Below are 19804 nucleotides of genomic sequence, written 5' to 3'. Positions count from 1 at the left end.
TGTTAAATTTACATTTTCTTAGGATCGTATGTGTTTGAGTGCAAAATTTAAGTTCTTTTCATTTTAACCTCAGATCAACCCAACATTTAAATGTATGGTGAGACTTGCTCATGGTTGACTTATGCATTTAATGTGATTTTCGTTATTTCTAATTTTACCGATTCTTAATCTTTTGGTGCACCATTCTAATTATTTTATTAAAACAAATGGAGAGGAAGAAGAATTTGGTAATTGCATTTCATACTCTCCTACCTTTTACATTGAACACAGAAAAGTCTATATATACAAAAGGTAAAGGTAAAGTAAACATGCCTTATTCATCAACCGTAAAATATGGTAACTACTCAGTATAAAGTCTAACAGATTTACCAGCTGGCATATCCTCAAATCTACACTTCAGCTTGTAACTTAATATCTTTTACAGCCCCCCACAAGCTGAAGTTTGAGGCTTTGTTCTTATGACTCCCATTTTCACGATTGAAGGTAACATCAGACTATGACTCAAAGGCTTCGTAAATATATCCGCAAGTTGATTTCGGGAATATATGTGTGGTGTTTTGATAAAACCAGCTGAAATATGATCTCTTACCACATGAATGTCAATCTCTACATGCTTGATCTTTTCATGAAAAACAGGGTCCTTTGCAATGGCAATGGCTGCTTCATTGTCACAGTACAACGGAATTGGTTGTTTGCTATAAATTCCGAATTCTTCAAGAAGGTAATTAACCCATTTCACCTCGCACGCCGTTTGTGCCATGCTTCTATATTCGGCCTCTGCCGATGACCTACTCACCACATTCTGTTTTTTTGTTTTCCAAGAGATGAGAGAATTTCCAAGAAAAACACAATATCCCGTCAGTGACCTCCGAGTGGATTTACATGTACCCCAATCCGCATCGCAATAAGCTGTAATGTTCAACTGGTCATCAGCTTGAACAGCATAAAAAAAGACCATAATCAATAGTCCCTTTTAAGTATTTCAACACATGTATTGCTGCCTGCAAATGATGTTTTGCTGGTTTTTGCATAAATTGGCTTAGTTGCTGGCTAGCAAAAGTGATGTCCGGTCTGGTAAAACCCAAATATAACAACCGACCAACTATTCTTCTATATATTTCAGGATTGGTTAATAATTCTCCTGGATCAGTGAGAACTAAACCATGAGACATAGGACTCGTAACCGATACTGCATTCTCTATTCCGGCATCACTCAGGATATCAGATATATACTTGGTTTGAGATAATAAAGTACCTGATTCTGAATGAGCCACTTCAATTCCGAGAAAGTATTTGACCGCTCCTAAATCCTTAATTGTAAACAAATCATTGAGATATTTTTTTACACTTACAATGTGGATCTCTTTAGAGCTTGTGATTAATATGTCGTCGACATAAATGAGCAGAAACACTGAAACTCCATCATCGTTGAGTTTAGAGAACAGACAATGGTCATGATAAGACCGTTTGAACCCGAACTCAACCAATTTGCTGGAAACTTCTTTATGCCATTGTCTTCCGGCTTGTTTGAGACCGTATAACGACTTTACGAGTTTGCATACCTTCCCTTTTGGACATTTTTGGTAACCTGGAGGTGGAGTCAGGTACAAATCTTGTTCCAAAAAACCATGGAGATACGCATTGTTAACGTCGATTTGATGTAAAGGCCAATTTTTTGCCACAGCAACAGCTAACAATACTCGCACAGTGACGTTCTTTGCAACCGGGCTGAACGACTCATGGTAATCCACGCCTAGAGTTTGATTGTATCCTTTTGCTACCAATCGAGCTTTGAACCGGTCAATTTGTCCGTTCTGTTGATACTTTATCTTGAATATCCATCTTGAGTCGATGCATTTTTTATCTGGAGGGAGATTAGCAAAAAACCAAGTTTCATTTTGATCAAGCGCTTCAAGCTCTTTGTGCATCGCTTCTACCCATCTCTGATCTTTGCAAGCTTCTGCATATGATTTTGGCTCCTTCTCAAGAGAAACATTAAGAACAAAATTCAAATGATCAGAGGAAAAATGAGTTAACTCAGGTACAGATAGGATATTTGTTTTATTTTCTGTAGTCTTTGTATGACATACAAAGTCTTTCATCCATGTGGGCTGAGTCACAAGTCTACCAGATGTCCTTCTTTGTTGTGTACCTGTCCCAATGCAAGATTCTTTTGCAGATACATCATTAATATTGTTGTTAGTCCCATGTGCTTCTCTTCCACAAGTATCAATGTTACTATTTTTGTCATTATTAATTTCATGTGACCCATTTTCAACTCCATTTTCAACCACTCCATTCTCTTTATGAGTGAAATTATTTATCCCATTTTGCTTTTCCACCTCAAATGGCTCACCATGATGTGCATTAACACCACTTGAGACATTTGGTCCTACTTGACTAAAAGTATTCTTGGATAAAGGAAATATATTTTCCTTGAATATGACATCTCTGCTTGTATGGAGTTGATTAGTCTCAAGATTCAATACTTTATGGCCCTTTTGACCACAAGAAAATCCCATGTAAATTGCTTTATGGGCTCGAGGTGAGAATTTATCCCTATGAGGGATAGTATCAGTATAATAACACAAACAACCCATGGGATGAAAATTAGTATAATTTGGTACATGTCCATGTAACAATTCAAAAGGTGTCTTCCATTTTAATTGTTTCACAGGAAGTACGTTCACAATCATAGCTGCTAAGAGTATAGCTTCACCCCAAAAATCAGTAGTCAAAGAGGCTTGAAATAAACAAGCTCTTGCAATATTTAAAAGCTGTCTGTGTTTTCGTTCAACAACCCCGTTCTGTTGTGGGGTATAGACACACGATCTTTGATGAATGATTCCTCTTTTTTGAAACAAATCTTTACATTGCGAGTTTATAAACTCAGTTCCATTATCACTGCGCACCATTTTGACCTGTGTATCAAATTGTTTCTCAATTGTATTGATCAAAACATCTATAGCATTAGGAACTTGTGTTTTCTGTTGAAGTAAAATCACCCAAGTTGCTCTTGTAAAATCATCTACTACACTAAGAAAGTAATTTGCTCCAGTTTTGGAAGAAATTCTATATGGTCCCTATACATCTAAATGTAATAACTGCAACTTTTGTGTAGTAGAAATTGAACTACTTGAGAAAGGTAAACGGTGTTGTTTAGCCTTGGGACACACATCACAAACAATGCTACTTTCAGAAATACACACATTTGGAATATGATTGATCACCTCGTCAGAGACATGTCCTAGTCTCAAGTGCCAAACATCAGGTCCTTTATTTGCTGAAGTTGATGAAAAGCTTGAAAAAATAGTGCCATTATCTTTGATAGTATGTTGCTGTAATGTTGAAGGTGAAAAGGATCTGCTGTCCAGTTTATACAGCCCTTCAGATGCCCATCCAACTGCTACTATTTTACATGTATCCAGGTCCTGCAAATAACAGTAATTGCAATAGAATATCACAACAATTCTTTCTTGCTTAAGTAATTGTCCTATGGACAATAAATTGTATTTAAACGCTGGTATATGTAAAACTCCTCGCAGCTGAAAATTCTGGGATAATGCAACTTCTCCTACATTTTCCACAAAGCGTGTGTTTCCATCTGGCATCGCTACTGTTTTTTTATTATTGAGTTTTTTTGTATGTATGGAATAAAGATAGTTGAGAGCACCTGTGACTTGTAGCTCCACTATCTAATATCCAATATGTTGAATCTTTATTAAAAAATTGAGGTGAAGTGAGCACATTACCAGACACCCCAACAAAAGCAGAAAAATCTGTTGATTGCTGTCCTTTCCCTTTCAGCATCTTGTAGACCTCCTGTATCATATGTCCCATAGCTTTAGAGTCCACGTTACTCTCCATATCTTCATCTGATATACTGTCCAAAGGAGTACCACCTTTGTCTTGGGAATTCCCTTTATATTCCTTTTCCACCATATTAACTTTCGTAGCTCCATGTGAACCATTCCTTGTGCCATTCCCTCTACCTTTAGATTTTCCTTTCCTAGGATCCTTAAACCATTCAGGATATCCTATTATTTTGAAGCATTCAGTCTTGATATGTCATGTTTTGTGACAATTATTGCAGTATTTATCCTCCTTCTTTTCAACTTCAGAATTTTGACTCCTATTTCCATTGCCATACCTATGTGTTGTATAGTTAGCAACCTCTAAGTTCTGATCTATAACAACTTCCTTCTGTTTTTCTATTTTAAGTACCATAGAAAAAGCTTTGTTCACACTAGGTAGAGGATCTAATAAGAGAATCTGATTGATTACATGCTCATAACTTTCATTCAATCCAGACAAAAAACTGCATTAGCTTATCCTCTTCATTCATATCAACTATTCTCTTAAAAGCATTACAAACACAATCAGCAACCACTCCACATTGACATTCAGGTAAAGGTCTCAATATACTCATTTCATCCCATAATTTCTTGAGATTAGAAAAATAAGAGCAAACTGACTGGTTACCTTGTATTGTTTGTAGTATCTGCCTTTTAATTCTGAAAATCATTGGGGAATTATTGTCTCCGAAACGTTGTTCCAGTTCCTTCCATAGAGATCTAGCTGATGAAGCAAAAGTGAAAGACTCTGCAAAATCTTTATGAATAGAATTAAGGATCCAGGCAATAACAAGACAATCGGCTTCCTTCCAGGTATCATACGCCGGAGTATTCTTTGCCGGTGACGGATCATCAGATTGTATGAATCGTAGCTTCTTTTTAACCGTAAGCGCTCTTGTCATGGCATGACTCCATAGAAAATAATTATTGTTAGTAAGTAGGTTACTTACTAAGATAGCTCCTGGATTATCGTGATTTGAGCAAGATGAACTCGAATTGTGTTGTTGATTTGTATGATTTTCTTCTCTACGGTTCTCATCTCTGCGATTCATTTCTGAATCTGAGATTGAATCTTCTGTTTCTTCGATCTCTTCTTCGAAATCGTCTTCAATTGCAACTCCTTCAGGTTCAACTGTTAATTGAGGTTTTCGATTTCTTCGTCCCTTTGTATTAACCATAGCTCTGATACCATATTAAAACAAATGGAGAGGAAGAAGAATTTGGTAATTGCATTTCATACTCTCATACCTTTTACATTGAACACAGAAAAGTCTATATATACAAAAGGTAAAGGTAAAGTAAACATGCCTTATTCATCAACCGTAAAATATGGTAACTACTCAGTATAAAGTCTAACAGATTTGCCAGCTGGCATATCCTCAAATCTACACTTCAGCTTGTAACTTAATATCTTTTACATATTTGAATCACTTAAAGTGTAGAAGTTTAGGATATATTTTAGGTTTTTGAAAAGTTTATTTTAGAACAAAAGTAGTATGAGGCTACTAAAAATTATTTTATACTTCCTCTAATTATTTTAGAACAAAAAAAGAGTCAAAAAAAAAAAAAATCAAGGGGGCAACATGTTCTAAATATTTTGGTTGAGGCTTTAGTTAATCTTTGGAAGCCTCTAGACATGTAGTTTGGGATTTATAGTTTTTTGAGCATTTTATGGAACACTTGGTAAAATTCATGTTCTTTTATCAAATCAATATGCATGATTTTTGACCAAAACACAACCATAGGGATCAATCAAGCAAAGCTAAGCATTCAATAATCCAATTGCATCACAATCTCACTTCAATAGAAAAATAATAATCAAATTTCTCATATTTAGAGTATGTGTTGCATCCAAGTATAAGGAAAAGCAACTTATTTAGGACGTTTGGTTCATAAGGGGTAAAGGAAAAGGAATCAAGAAAATGAAACTAAACATCCCGAACCAAACGTCCCCCTAGATTGTTTGTTGTCTTGAATTGAGAAGAAAATGGAGTTAATTTGAAAAGTTTCAACTGAAAAAGAAAAAGAGCTGAGAAAAGATTTGCCCATCCGTAACTTTGATTTTATTTGTCAACTTATGACAAAAAAATGCTACTTGATACTTTAAATTTTTAATTATTTTTCTTTTTATTAAAATGTGTTTATTAATTTCATTAATTAAATATATATAAGGGAGAATTATTTCACCCACATTCATAACACTAACCCATGTAGTTATGTCATAGTGGGCCAGTCTCGTACTGTCTTCTCCAATATAAACTCGCGAGTTTGATTTGTATCTATATACCGTGTGTTCATGAGCATCCTCACACTAATCTTGATATATTATTTTTCACGTAATAATAAGTGACTAGACATCTTTAGAATAATTAACTTTAATCTATAGAGATTATTATAAAACTAACGTGCAAACACTTATAATAATTTATAATCTTTTTATATTAAAACAATCAATAATATAACACAATATGGAGTTTTAACAAAATTATTATAATTTTTTTTATCTCAGTCGCTCTCCATATTATCAGAAGTATGAACACATTTCTGAAAAACCTAGGGTTTTTTTTTTGAAATATGTATAGTAATTTTCTTTCTTTATTATTAATACATTTTTATGATCATGATGCGAAATATTTCATTGATTCGGTTGGATAGCGCCGTAGGCGTATATTGACAATAAGAAATAGGCTTAAATTACTATTTGGTTTTCACCTATTCAGGAATTTGTAATTTGACATCTAATTTATCATTTGGTCACATTTGACTCCTAACTTGTTAAAATTGGTGAAATTTCACCAAATTTAAATGGAAACTTAATAGAACTATTATTATATTGACACGTGACAATATTTTGACACTTAAATTTGATAATTATCAAATTTTAGTTTAAAAATTTGTTTTTTCATTTGGTTTTTTACTCTAGTTAATATCTTGACGTCTGAAAATCTATGTTACAAATAAATTGTAAATTTCCACTCAAATTGGATGAAATTTCACCACCAATATGATAGTTTAGGGACCATATATTGACTGAATAGTAGATCAAGAGACAAACAAATAAAATTTGAAATAAATAAGGGAGTAAATAAGATGAGTTATCAGTCACAAGCTCCTCAAGGTAACACATCATATATACTTATTATTTTGATTTGATAGACAAAATATTGAATCGTTTATTTTAATATTATCCATTTTAAGGTTATCCTCCGCCAGGATATCCTCCACAACCACAGGGATATCCTCCTCAAGGTTATCAACAATCAGCACCACCACCTCAGCCTCAACCAATCTACATTCAGCCACCGCCCCAGCCGCCGGCTGCAAAAGGCAACGATAATTGCTTGAAAGGATGGTCAGCATTTTCTTTTTTATTTATTATATGAATTTTATGGTATATATAATTGACAAGGAAGTATATGCCTGCAAATAGAATTAATTATATATTTTTGTTTGAGTTTCAGTCTTGGTGGTCTTCTCTGCTGCTGCTGTCTTGAAATGTGCTGCGATATAATTTAAGGAAACATGTCACATCGACGATCATCGAGTTTAATAATATTGTCTTTTTATGGATTTCCTTCTTAACTTTCGACTTGTATTTTTAATTAATTGAATCATTTAATATGGAGGCCTTATTTTCATTTAGAAGCTCAAAGTTTAATCTAGATATATCTTTTTTCATTTTCCTTTTCTAATTGCTGGATTCACTATACACAGCCAAAAATGCCTCAAGTTTAAGCCATATACCAAACCCAGCGTAATTGGCAATCCAAGTACTGTCAAATTATTTTAGACAACATGTTCTTTCAAATATTAAATTATATTCATCACCAACTTCAATTGCTTAAATAATTCAAGTACTGTTAAATTATTTTAGAGTCGAAAATACTTTTAGATAAAACTTATGATTATCTATTTAGCTATTTAAATGTGTAGTGGATCTGAAATTCAAATTGTGGTTGACATTGTATTGGTGTGTGCATCTTCTACATAAAAAAAGAAACAAAAAGTAGGATAAAGGGTCAAATTTGCCCATTCGTCAATTTAACCCAAACTAATTTTTGAGTATCAAATCAGTTTTAAAGTTGACACCAATCATGAAATCAACCTTGAAAGTATAATATATTTTTGATACCCAAACTGTATTATTTTTACATTTTGATACATGAATTCAATTTTTATATTTAAAATTATTATATTCTGTGCAACCGTACAATGTTTTGGAATCATTGCATTACTTTATACGCTAGTGTAGAATATCAATACACCAATATTATTTTGAATCGCCTCTATTAAATGAAAATAATGTCAAAACCATTTTTTTTGTTTTTTTTGACATTGGAACATTTAGTAATGGACTGTACATGCTCCAAGCAGACATAACTGTACATAAATGATAATGTCTACAACAAAATATATATATAAATACAACATCATAATAATATCTATAAAGAAAAAAAAAATCACTACCATCAAACATTTAAAAAAATTGGGTTAGAAGGAATATATAACATGGTTGGTGCCTGGCTGGGCAGCTAAGTCAGCGGTCTCTCACTTGTTAATCAAATGGCGTGCTCGCTGATTGGCTCCTTTAACTCGGGAGTTCAACTCATCCACATCATCACCAAGATTATCTAGAGCTTTGTTTTGCCTGCATTAACCCCAGAAATTAGAGCATATAAAACTTACTTATATTAAAGAGTAAAAATTGAATGATTAATGGACTTGAACACTGACCTGTCAATTTCAGATCCCATATCAGAGGCCATACCCTTCAAATCACCCAGGATATCACTCAAATCTGAGAGTGCATCATCTTGTTTGTTCTTCTCTAGCTGGAGGAGTTTGTACATTATTCACAAAATATACAAATTCAGTACACTTTCACATATATAATTCTACCTTCCACAACCAACCAAAGATACAAACCTCTAATTTTTGCATTGCATTTGTTGGCTCCGAAGGAGGCGAAACTGGAGCAGAATGTCCTTTCTTACCCCCTAATCCTAGCTTTTCTCTTTGTTCTTTATGGTTTTTACTATTTTTCGATGGATTATCTGCACCCAATATTATATGTCACTAGACGATCAATTTAACATATATAGATTTTATTTTCTTTTTAAGTAAGAAGCCAAATGGTTTTTCAAAAAGAAAAGCACCTGGTGTGATCACGGGCCCTGTTATTTGTTTGGTTTTTTTAGGCTTCCATGGCTTAGAGAAAATGCCCCCTAGATTGTTTAACATCTTTTCGCCCTGCCACAATAAAAAACACAAAATTATGCAAAATGGAATGGCATATATATATATATATATATAACATTAGAAGAAGCAAATTATAATTGAGATTACCTTATGTAGATCCTTGTCCATATCTACAGCCATATTATGGGTCCTATTGATTTGCTCACCCTGAGCATGTAACATATCAAGAGTCCTTGTAGCATCTCCTCTGATGTCCTCTGCAATTTTTAAGCAATTATTAACACTATTTGTTGTGTCTTCAGCCTTGTAGACGGCATAATTCTCAAGCTCCTGAACAGTTTGGTTCTCGAATCCTCCGGAGTCACGGAAGCCATTCTTGTATCCATCTTTTTCACCAAAAGTGCCATCAGGTACATTCATCACAGGTTCCGAATTAGCTCGTTGTGATATCTGTACCTCACCTTTGTTTGCAGGTGATTTAAAAAATCCAAACATTTTGTCTATTGGAAAAGCTTGTGTGCATCAACTATAAACCAGATAAACCAATCTTCTGATAAATTTCAATTACTGTACACCTAATCATTAACAGTTGTAGTTAGATAATTTGAACAGCATTGCATCCAGATCGGAAAAGAAGAATGGAAAATCAAACATTAGAAATCCATAATGAAAAATAAATATTGAGATGAGAAAAATACCTGAGTTGTGGTGGATGTCTTTGGATCTTTGGGAAAATAGAAGAATTGATGAAACAAAGATCCAAGACCAAGGATTGAATGCTTGTTGAGGATATTTAATAAGAAAAAAAGAAAGCCCCTTTTTAACAAGATCAAACAAATGGTAGGCGCTGCGAAAAAGGTGACCCCCCTTCTTATTTCCATTTTTTCTCATCCTAGCAACTCTACCAATCACAACATTTAGACCGTTATTATTTTTTTTTTTTTCTATTATTGTAAATGACTAAAAAAATTTGGAAATATTTCCTGTGGACTATGACCAAATATTTAATTGAAGGTTGTCAGTTGAGAGTATTATATATAAGCACAAACCATGGTTTCACTTTAAAACAAAATAAACAGAATAAAATGCGTCCCATTCTGAACGCACTGACCTTAACGACTATATATTATTTGATCAAAACATCCTAAAGTTATTAGAATCCTATGGTGGGGATTCAAAGCATGGTAAGGTTTAGATTTAATAAGTCTAAATCTCACGGTCAATGGTCACATTCATTTGGTCATTAAATACATGTGATTGACCATGTAGTTTTGATCATTTATGGTTAGATCTAATAATCCTAAAACATCCTATGGTTTAGATTTAAGAAGTCTAAATCTAAAGGTCATCTGAACATTTCCGAAAAACATTTATAAATGTTGTATATTATAATAGTTAATAAGTCCCGCGTAATAGTCATAATAATTAAAGAACATTTTTAAATGTTCCATATTCTTAAATAAATTTATATCTATTAGTTTTTTAAATGTTTTTTTTTCTAAACATGATTAATTGAAATTTTGAAAAAATAAAAATAAAATTCTGATATTAAAACATGTTGATATTGGCAAATGCAAATTTGTAAATTAAACACTGAGATCAACCAATAAGTAGAGAGAAATGTTTTTTTTTTCATCTTCAATCGTTTTGATATGTGCATCATATATAGGGGCGACTCCAGCATCTTAAAAGCCCTAACCTCATAATTTTTTTACACTATTTTTTTATAATTAAAATTTTGTTCTTTTTTACCGGACAAAAAAACAAACAAACAAATAAAAATCAAAACTTTTGGGACAATTCGTAGAGAACGAAACACTAAGAAGTTGTATTATTGTTTTTATTTATTAATAGAAGTTGTATTATTGTTAGGGTAAAGTACAAAAAAGACACACGGTTCTGCTTTTTTGCAAATGAATCTCGTGGTTTTAAAATTGCAAACAGATGTTTGTGGTTTGTGCAGTTTGCATTCTTAGGTATTCCGTCAAAATTTGTTATCATGTGGCTATTAATCCAAAATGGATCGATTTTGAAAAATTAAAAAATGTGATTTTACAAATTATCACATATATAAGGCACAATTTTATAAATGACTAAACCACAAGTATTTTTTGACCGAAAATTTGTCTTACAAATCCTTAAACTACAAGCTCCACAAACCACAATCCTTATTTGGAATTTTTTAACCGCACTGTTTGCAAATCGACCAAATTTTCTTTTTTATACTTTGCCTTTGATGTTACGAGAGAAGTTGTGAAATAAATTTTGAATAGCTCTTGTTGCACTATTTTTGTTGAGAGGCAATGATTGAAAAGGACAACGTGTGCTTTTTGTTGTTGTTGATTTTCAATTCCATTTTATTTAAAGAAGAGATGAAAGGATATTATTGATCAGCTCTCAAAACAGAAATAAGAAATGAGGATGAACAACACCCGAAGCTCCACAATCTGACTCAGAATTTGCCGCCCTGGATAAAATATGAGCTACATGATTCGTAGATCGACTAACAAATTGAACACAACAATTATAGATAGCCTTTACAAGAGCTTTACCGCCATTAATAATTAAACCATACATAGAGATTGAAACCTACTGATCATTGATAGCTTGAACTAAAAGTTGAAAATCTGATTGAAGCGTGAGATCTTGAAACTCATTTACCTTCCGCCAGCTAAAAGCGTGGCAATTATATTTTAACACATTAAACCCTCAATCTTCTAAATAGATATGCTCTTGATCAATTATGTTTTAATACATCAAGCCTCTATTTGACATGTCAATTGTGTGAATATTCAAACTCTGTTTATAATGCGTAAAGCTATCACAATAGCACTGTAAAATGTTAAAAAAAATATATAGCATGATAATTTACATGTCAATTGGCATATTAAAATAGTGATATACTGACAGTTTTGTTTGCATTAAATGAAGTTCGAATCACATATATAAAAAAAAATGACCATTGACGATCTCAAAATAAAAAATTTCAAGAATTGATGATATTGTACGTAACTTTAATTCTTCAAAATTTTCGGTTTGATGTTATTTTAGATGTTGTTTGGTTGGGAAAAAAAATATGAATTTTTAGAAAGAGAGAGCTCCATAAACGATGATTTTGGAAATAAAAAATGTAGTTTTATAATAAATTTGTTCAAAACAACTTTAATTCTTAAATATTCTTATTTTGAAGTTATTAATAATTATTTTAAAATGTTAATTAAAGTTTAATGCTAATAATTTTAGAAAATATTAAAATTAATTAAATTTTTTTTTTTTAGACGGTGTTACGCTTTATTTTTATTTTTTAGAAGTTACGCTTTAAAGTTTAATTACTGAGTGTGAGTCATCGACTTGCTCAGGAAGGGAAATTGCGAGGACTGATTTGCAAGAAGAGGAATTCCTATTTATTTGGTCACATGGGTTAGATTACCCTACTCTCTCTTTATTTCTTCTATGGAGAATAACAAAGAACCCCCAACGATTCCATCTAATTATGTTACTCTCTCCCAACTTCAAGAGCGCTGGCTAAAGGAGAAGGAGCATCGAAAGCTAAAGGAGAAGGAACCACACGAGAGGGATACCCAGCACCCACACAATGACGAGCCAGAGCGAAACATCCAAGCTCCGATACTCAAAGAGGCCCCGCATAATCATAGAAGCGGTAATCGAAAATATCAGAAGGTTAATCGGAATTTCAAGGAAGGCTTTTCCGGCGCTTCTCCTGAGGTTGCTTTTGTTGGGGCTGTGGCTGTTGTTGAGCGAAATGAGAGTGAAAATACTCTTGATGAGACGAAGAGTAAAGATTTGGGAGGTAATATGTTGAATAAGAAGCCCATGTGGAAGAAGAGGAGGGAGAAGAAGAAGATGATGAAGAAGACAAACCAGGCAGAGAAGGAAAAGATGATGGGGGGTGGAGGAACCGGCACACAGGGAGAAGGGGAAGTGATGGTACGCGAGACACACGCGCCGCCTGCTAAGAGCGAGAAAAAGAATATTTCGGAGAGGGGATATGCGAGGAAGAAGGTTACAAGGTTGGATGTTAGGCCGAAAAATACTAGTGTAGTTGAGTCGAGTGATCGTCCGGTGGAAATGGAGGGGGAAGTTAAGGATGTCATGGAGAAGAGTGAAGACACCGTAGAGATAGAGAGAAAATTGGGGGGTCTTTGTATAGAGGTGGAATCTGACAGATCGGCCACACAAAACAATACTTTTAATGGCAGCAGTAGTGGATATAGAATTCGTGATAGGATTGTTGATTGCAGAAGCAGTAAATATAGTGGTTTTAATAGGACTAACGATTACAGAAGTCACAATGGAGTGTTCAATCGCCGGACTACTGAGTACAGAAGTTATAATGGTGGTGGATATCGGCGTAACGGCAATTATAGAGAAAGTAATCAGGGGTTTAATCGCTTCGATGGGTGGAAGGATAGAGATATTGGAAATGGTATGGTTTGGGTGAAGAAAGGAGAGGTTGCTGTTGGTACTGACAATGCCTGAGGTTGAAGCTGGAGGAGCTCGGCGAAGGATTTGGAATGTTTTGATTGGTAAGGCCTATTCCTTTTTCTCTTTATTGGCCTGTGTGAAGTTTTCATTTGTGTTTGCTTGTCTCAACTCGCAATAGGTATTGTTTTGGATGCATTTCTTTTGACCCTGGTGATAGAGTTGTGCAATATTTACTGGAGCACTAAAGTCAGTGATACCGAAAACAAATGATATTATCAAAAGATGATAAATGGTTACTTGGGGAGGTGATATTTTCAATGTGAGTCAGATTAGTCAAACATTGTGACAATGAATTAAAAATTTAAATTCCCCTTTGCCCTCTAGTTATCCTGAGTAAACAAGCATAAGATACTCCATGATAAGTAATCCCAAGAAAAATAATTTTATCAACTCCTATTGAGTTTGAAGGGTAGGTTTTAATGAAGTGAATACTGTTACACTGATTTTGGTGGTGTTAGAGATGATGAAATCTAATGTTATTGAACTTCCTAGAGTACGAATGTTCTGATCATTATACACTACTCAAGTGTTCACTATGAATACTTCTAAGGCTTTGATTGAATGATATAGGCTTAATGCTTTAGGGCTCTTGTACTTGGATCAGATAATTCGATTGGCCTTCTAACATTAGCCCCTTAAACTTGTTTAAACCTTGAACATGATAGAAACAAGTGGAGCTTTGGACAAGATGAAGCACGTATCACTTTAAGTAAGTTAGGAGGCCAATAACTGACTTTAAGCAAATTCAAGAGGCTGATATATCACTTGAAGCTCAGGGCTACAGGGGCTAATAAGACATCACCAAAGTTCATGAAGTCAATTAGATTATTTCGCCAAGCACAGAGGCACCTAATTTATTAAGCTAATAATGTGTATATAGGGTTGAAGCTTTACAAACACCCAGTCTCCCACGGCAAACTCCCTATAAGTCATCTTTTTGTCTGCTAGTTGTTTCATGTGGTTCTTAGCTGAAGAGAGGGACTCCTTCAAATAAGTGGGATATCTTCAATTGCAGCAATATCAGTGGATTGAAGAGGCAAAATTGGCACTATGCCATATAAAGCTTGAAATGAGCTCATGTTTATTGCACTGTGGAAGGTAGAATTATACCAAAGCTAAGTGAACCCATTTTTTTGGAGTTAAGAAGCACATACTATGCAGGTAGTTTTCTAAGCATTGGTTTAGACATTTCGACTGACCATTAGATTGTGGATGATAGGCAATATTGAAGTACAGTTGCCCATTAGCTTCATAAGTTCCTTCCAGAAGTTTCCAGTAAAATATATGGTCCCTGTCAGAGACAATAGACCTAGGCATGCCATATAGTTTAAAAACATTATCTAGGAAAGCTTGAGCCACATTGACAACATTAAAACCATGAGATAGAGCAATAAAATGACCTCCTTTGGAGAATCTGTCTACCACCACTAATATAGTATAAAACCCAGCGGATTTTGGCAAATTTTTAATGCAATCCATGGCAATATCGTTGGAGAAGGCTTGCATAGGCTGTATGATCTGCCTAGCACCTCTGGAAAGTGTCAGCTTAGTTTGCAACTCAAGTGTAGTTTGTGGAATGTTAGGCCAATAAAAGTGGTGCTGCAAACGGGTAAGAGTTCCCCTAGTGCTAGAGTGGCCATCCATAGGGGAAGTGTGGCAAGCTTCCATGATCCTTTGTTGTAGGTCAGTGGTACTACCAATTTAGATCCTAGACTTGTATTTGAAAAGACAATTGTGAAGAGTATAATTTGGGTGAGAGATAGGCTGGATATAGGATCACCAACACAAGAGTACCTCCATCCAAGTAGGGATCCTGACTGAAATGGCCATAGTCTTAGCAATTTGGCCCTTTTTCTTTTTGTCTTGAAAGAGCATCTGCTACCTTGTTTTCGTCTCCTTTCTTGTACTGAATGGAGTAGTCTAAACCAAGTAACTTGGAGATTCCCTTGTGTTGTGAGTAGGTGTGTAATGCTTTCATGGTCAGTATTAATGATGAAGGCATAATTCTCTAGATGGTGTCTTCAGGTTGTGCAAGCTTGAAGAATAGCTTACAACTCTCCTTCTCATAAGTTGAGAGCCTTTGATTGCATCACACTCAAGAATGAAAGGTTTTATAAAGTCAGGAAGTGCTAGGACAGGAGCTTGAGTCATTATGCTCTTTAAGTGCAGAAAAGCTTCATGGGAAACAGGCTGATCCTTCTTGAGGAGATCAGTTAATGGCTTACTATAATGGAGCCATAACCTTTGATGCATCTTCTGTAGTAACCGGTAAGTCCTAAGATCTTAGTCCCTTAGAGATTTAAAACTGGCCATTTAGTCATGGCTGAAATTTTTGATGGGTCAGTTGCTACCCCTTCCTTTGAGATAATATGCCCTAAGTAAGCAATATTGTCAACCCCAAAATGACATTTGGAGGCCTTTGCAAATAACTGATGGTGTGATAGTAGATGAAAGACCAATTATAAAAGATGTAAATGATCCTCTTATGTGTGGGTCTGTGGCAGATTTGAGTGGAATGGCATGATCATGGCTTTGATGTCGGGGTAAAGCTGTTGAAGGCTGAAAATATGTTTATAAGTATCTATAAGAGCTTGATAAAGGGGTGGTACCTTAGAAATGTGACTGTCTTGAGGTAAGGTGGGTTGAACTGCAGAGGCTGACATGAGAAATAGCCTATAATTGATCCCTTTCCAGCCTAGCTTTGAGCTTCACCTCATTAAAAAGTTCCTTAAACTCAATTTGCCTTTGATCCTTATGGATAAGCTACCTATTTTGATTGAAATAAAAGGATACAGGTGTGTGCTTCCTCATTCAATCCACACCTAGTATAAGGTCATAATTCCCCAACTCCAAAGCCCTCACTATTAAAGAGAACTTAGTGTTGTGCATGGTCCATTAGCAGTCAATGAATTTGGATTTTGGATGTTACTAGCAATTACCAATCACCTGCAACAATGACAATTTAGCTTCCTTAGCTACATGCGAATCCACAAAACTGTGGGTGTTGTCATTACTAATTAGCATCATGAGTGTATTGTCAGTTATCCCTCCATCTAACGCATGGATTGAGAGCCATATGTGCTCTGGACTTCCTTCCTTAATAAGTTCTGTATCCAAAATCTCTCCTCCCCGTAATGCCTCAAACTCCTCCTGACCACCTTCTTCTATGTTCAACATATTGAGCTTTTTGGTAGTGCATTTGTGTTGCAAAACGGTTACAAAAATGTTGGCATAATAACTGTATAACAGACTACTATAGTCCAAAATGGACTAATGGTTAACCAGCAATACATAAGAAATAATAATACTAATAAGGCTATTAAGTAGTAATTGCTCAGAATGAAGATTACTAAGAGAATACCTAATTACACATTAGGTCCTTTATTTATGCATTTATACGTAACATATTGTCTAAATAAGATCTAGTCTTCAAAAAAAAATTCCAATTTAGTGGGTTAAAATTTGGTGGGAATTTAACACTTCATATTCTATTATAAACCCTTCCGCTTTTAAGATTTCCAATGACAGCTCTGTTATATGTTAATTTTCTTTGTATTTGTTACATTATAATTATTTGTCAATAGATAGACAGTAAGTCAACAGTCATACACAGTAGGCACAACAATCAACTTAGCATTGGTTATCAGTAGTTGTTAGTCTCAAAATCTGTTTTCTGGTCTAGCTTATTATCCTTGTATAAATACATGTCATCTTGGAATTCAAAATACAAAGATTTCTCTCAACCATTATCTGATTACATGATAAATGGTATCAGAGTTGCCCTTGTGAGCATAATTTTTTTTTTTTTTTTTTTTTTTGTGAGTTTCAGAGACTGCCCTAGTGAGCAGTGTTATTTTTCTGGTGAGCTTTTGGTCTTTGTTTAGTCTGCCCTAGAGAGCAGATTTGTTTGGAATAATTTTTTATCACCACTTGTTGTCTCACTACCCCGTAAAAGAACGATCATCCGAAAATCGGCGTGTCCCTAAAATCCGTCCATTTGAGAGAGGAGTGAGCATCACACATTGTCGTCACCTCTTGCGCGATGTCCCACTCACCGGCGAGTGGAGGCGCGTCCAGTGACTGGTCAATCTCCGGTCATCTTTTCTGACATCGTTTGGTAATTCCGGCCTCCCCATCTGGTTGTTTTCTGGTTTCAGCAACTTTTTCCAGTGTTAGTTGGGCATCCGTACATGCTGTTGATTTTTTGGACAGTTTGCTAGTTATTTTGGAAGTTTGAATTTGTTGGACAAATATTTATTTGAATCTGTATGATTTTTGTGATCTTGGACATTTTAATTTGGTGATAATTGTGATTTGTTATGTATCCGTAGGAAGGAGACCCCTAATATTGCTTTAGTTACTAATGTCATTCTGGTGGCTTCTAAGATCACCGACCACAAATTGACTAGCTTAAATTATGTGGATCGGTCCAAAACTGTTAAGATTTATCTTTGCATTATAAGGAAGAGACGTTACTCAACTGATGCTCTGAAAACCGATAATGACGATTGGATGGAGGACGATGGTCGTTTATTCATTTAGATTAAGAATTCCATTGATACAACCATTGTTGGTATAGTTCAACACTGTGAGTATGTCAAAGAACTCATGGGTTTCTTACAATTTTTATGTGAGTAAGTATTCAGAATTATTTACCATTTCTTTTTTTGGTTTTAATTCAATCTTCACAATAATGCTAAACTCAGGGAGTTGATACAGAATCTTGAGTGTCTGTAGGATCTACGCTAGTTCTTGGTATTCGTAGTTTTATTTAGCAACCATGTTATGATATTTGGTTTTCATTGTTGATGAATAATCATGGAGTTGTTGCTGAAAGCCTGAAATGTAGAAAGATGGAAAATAAATTTGGTTAAGGTTCAGACGTGTATAAGTGCTAGGAATGATATGAGATTTGAGATTCGAGATTTGACTCCTTGATTAAGCCATGATGGCATGTTTGTCATGCACGACTTTGAGGTGATATAATTCAAACATTAGTTCCTTATACGTCTTATTAGTGTTTGGAATTTAATATGCTAAATTGATAGTGGAATAATTTCTAAGTTATTAGAAGCTATACAAATAAGAGGTTACTACGATATTTGATGAAGTTCAGCCGAGGAACTTGTCCTGCAACTAGAAATTGGATTCTTTCTCAGGAAAAGAAGCACTATTCAGAAAGATATGTTTATTAGATGGATTTTTACTAGAGCAGAAATTTCTGTAAGCATAATTTTTCTTCTATCTTTTTAATCTGAGTAATGCTTAAGGATTAGATGTAAATATTGAACAATTATCTGATTCAGAGTATGAGCACAGTAAACTTAATTGCAGTAGTAGCATGGTTTGGTCTGATGAATTTGTTGTTGAAACGTTGGAAAAGAATAATCAAGAGGTTTCTTAAGTGTCTATAGTTGCATCAACATATGAAAGCTCAGATAGAGTGCCTTTTACAGTGTCTATAGTTGCATCAACATATGAATAACTGAGCATTTAGAGTGCCTTTTTTTTCCCCCTGTTTTTGCTTCTAATCTACAAAGTTTTGCATCGAGTACATTGAAATTGGAAACTTATGAATAATCAGCGTCTTTGAATGCAGGTATGGTGGAGAATGGAAGTTCAATTGGGTAAAAAGTTAAATCAAAATGTTCAAAAATACAGATTACAGTGACAGAATTGAAATGTGTTTGTTTCTGGACTCATTTAAGACTAATGATATAACATTTCTTTATATTCGCTTAACTATCTTACTGAATTGCACTTTATATACATGCTAATCGACACACTTTTTGGATGGCACAAGGAAAAGTCAGTGTTTAGTTATATTTATTTGGCAAAAGCCATTTTCTGATGAAATTTCTGGCATTGTTAAGAACAAGTTGTTCTATCTATCTTATCCTCCAAGGTAACCGGTTGCGACAAATTTTTACTGCGTCGGAGATATCACTGATGCATTCCAATATGGGATAATCGATCTCTTCAAAGTATTTTTTTTAATTAGTTTAACACAAATACTACTGATTTATAAATAAAACTAGCCAAAAAAAATAAATAAACATCAAAATTTTATTAGTGAAATACAGTAAAACCTCTATATAGGAATATTCTATATAGAAATAACCTCTATTTTGTTATAAAAAAACTCGGCTTCAACTTGGGCCAGTTATAAATAGGAATAACCTCCCAAACGTTATTTGTTATACACTTTTCAAGTCCCACCTTTAGAAACTATGCCTCTATATAGT

The 19804-nt window shown here is 34.4% G+C and overlaps 2 protein-coding genes across 3 annotated transcripts; one reads left to right on the top strand and one right to left on the bottom strand.

Annotated features, from left to right (window-relative positions):
- Positions 1-8133: 8133 nt before the first annotated feature.
- LOC136200739 (putative SNAP25 homologous protein SNAP30) lies at positions 8134-9917 on the bottom strand. Its single transcript, XM_065991168.1, has 6 exons — positions 9752-9917; positions 9201-9628; positions 9011-9104; positions 8781-8908; positions 8589-8686; positions 8134-8502 (listed from the first exon to the last, which is right to left on the bottom strand). The coding sequence occupies exons 2-6, from the start codon at positions 9546-9548 to the stop codon at positions 8403-8405; spliced, it is 768 nt and encodes a 255-aa protein (XP_065847240.1). The 5' UTR covers positions 9549-9628; positions 9752-9917; the 3' UTR covers positions 8134-8402.
- A 2545-nt stretch (positions 9918-12462) lies between these two features.
- Positions 12463-19301, top strand: LOC136235934 (uncharacterized). Of its 2 annotated transcripts, none has more exons than XM_066026021.1 (2): positions 12463-13600; positions 17891-19142. In XM_066026021.1, exon 1 carries the CDS (start codon positions 12507-12509, stop codon positions 13551-13553), a length of 1047 nt encoding a protein of 348 aa, XP_065882093.1. In that variant the 5' UTR covers positions 12463-12506; the 3' UTR covers positions 13554-13600; positions 17891-19142. The 2 variants fall into 2 exon arrangements, with proteins under 2 accessions (XP_065882093.1, XP_065882092.1); XM_066026020.1 differs by lacking the exon at positions 17891-19142 and adding an exon at positions 19159-19301 and having other exon boundaries at positions 12464-13600.
- The last annotated feature ends 503 nt before the right edge of the window (positions 19302-19804 follow it).

This window comes from Euphorbia lathyris, chromosome 7 (assembly GCF_963576675.1).
Source record: "Euphorbia lathyris chromosome 7, ddEupLath1.1, whole genome shotgun sequence".
Classification (NCBI taxonomy): domain Eukaryota; kingdom Viridiplantae; phylum Streptophyta; class Magnoliopsida; order Malpighiales; family Euphorbiaceae; genus Euphorbia; species Euphorbia lathyris.
The sequence above is the reverse complement of the archived record's forward strand: the minus strand, read 5'-3'. Positions and strand labels throughout refer to the sequence as shown.

Coding starts and splice junctions, on each gene's coding strand:
- LOC136200739 (XM_065991168.1), bottom strand. CDS start 9,548: ATGTTTGGATTTTTTAAATCACCTGCAAACAAAGGTGAGGTACAGATA. Junction 9,105..9,200: donor TGGACAAGGATCTACATAAG/GTAATCTCAATT, acceptor TTATTGTGGCAG/GGCGAAAAGATGTTAAACAA. Junction 8,687..8,780: donor ATGCAATGCAAAAATTAGAG/GTTTGTATCTTT, acceptor AAACTCCTCCAG/CTAGAGAAGAACAAACAAGA.
- LOC136235934 (XM_066026020.1), top strand. CDS start 12,507: ATGGAGAATAACAAAGAACCCCCAACGATTCCATCTAATTATGTTACT.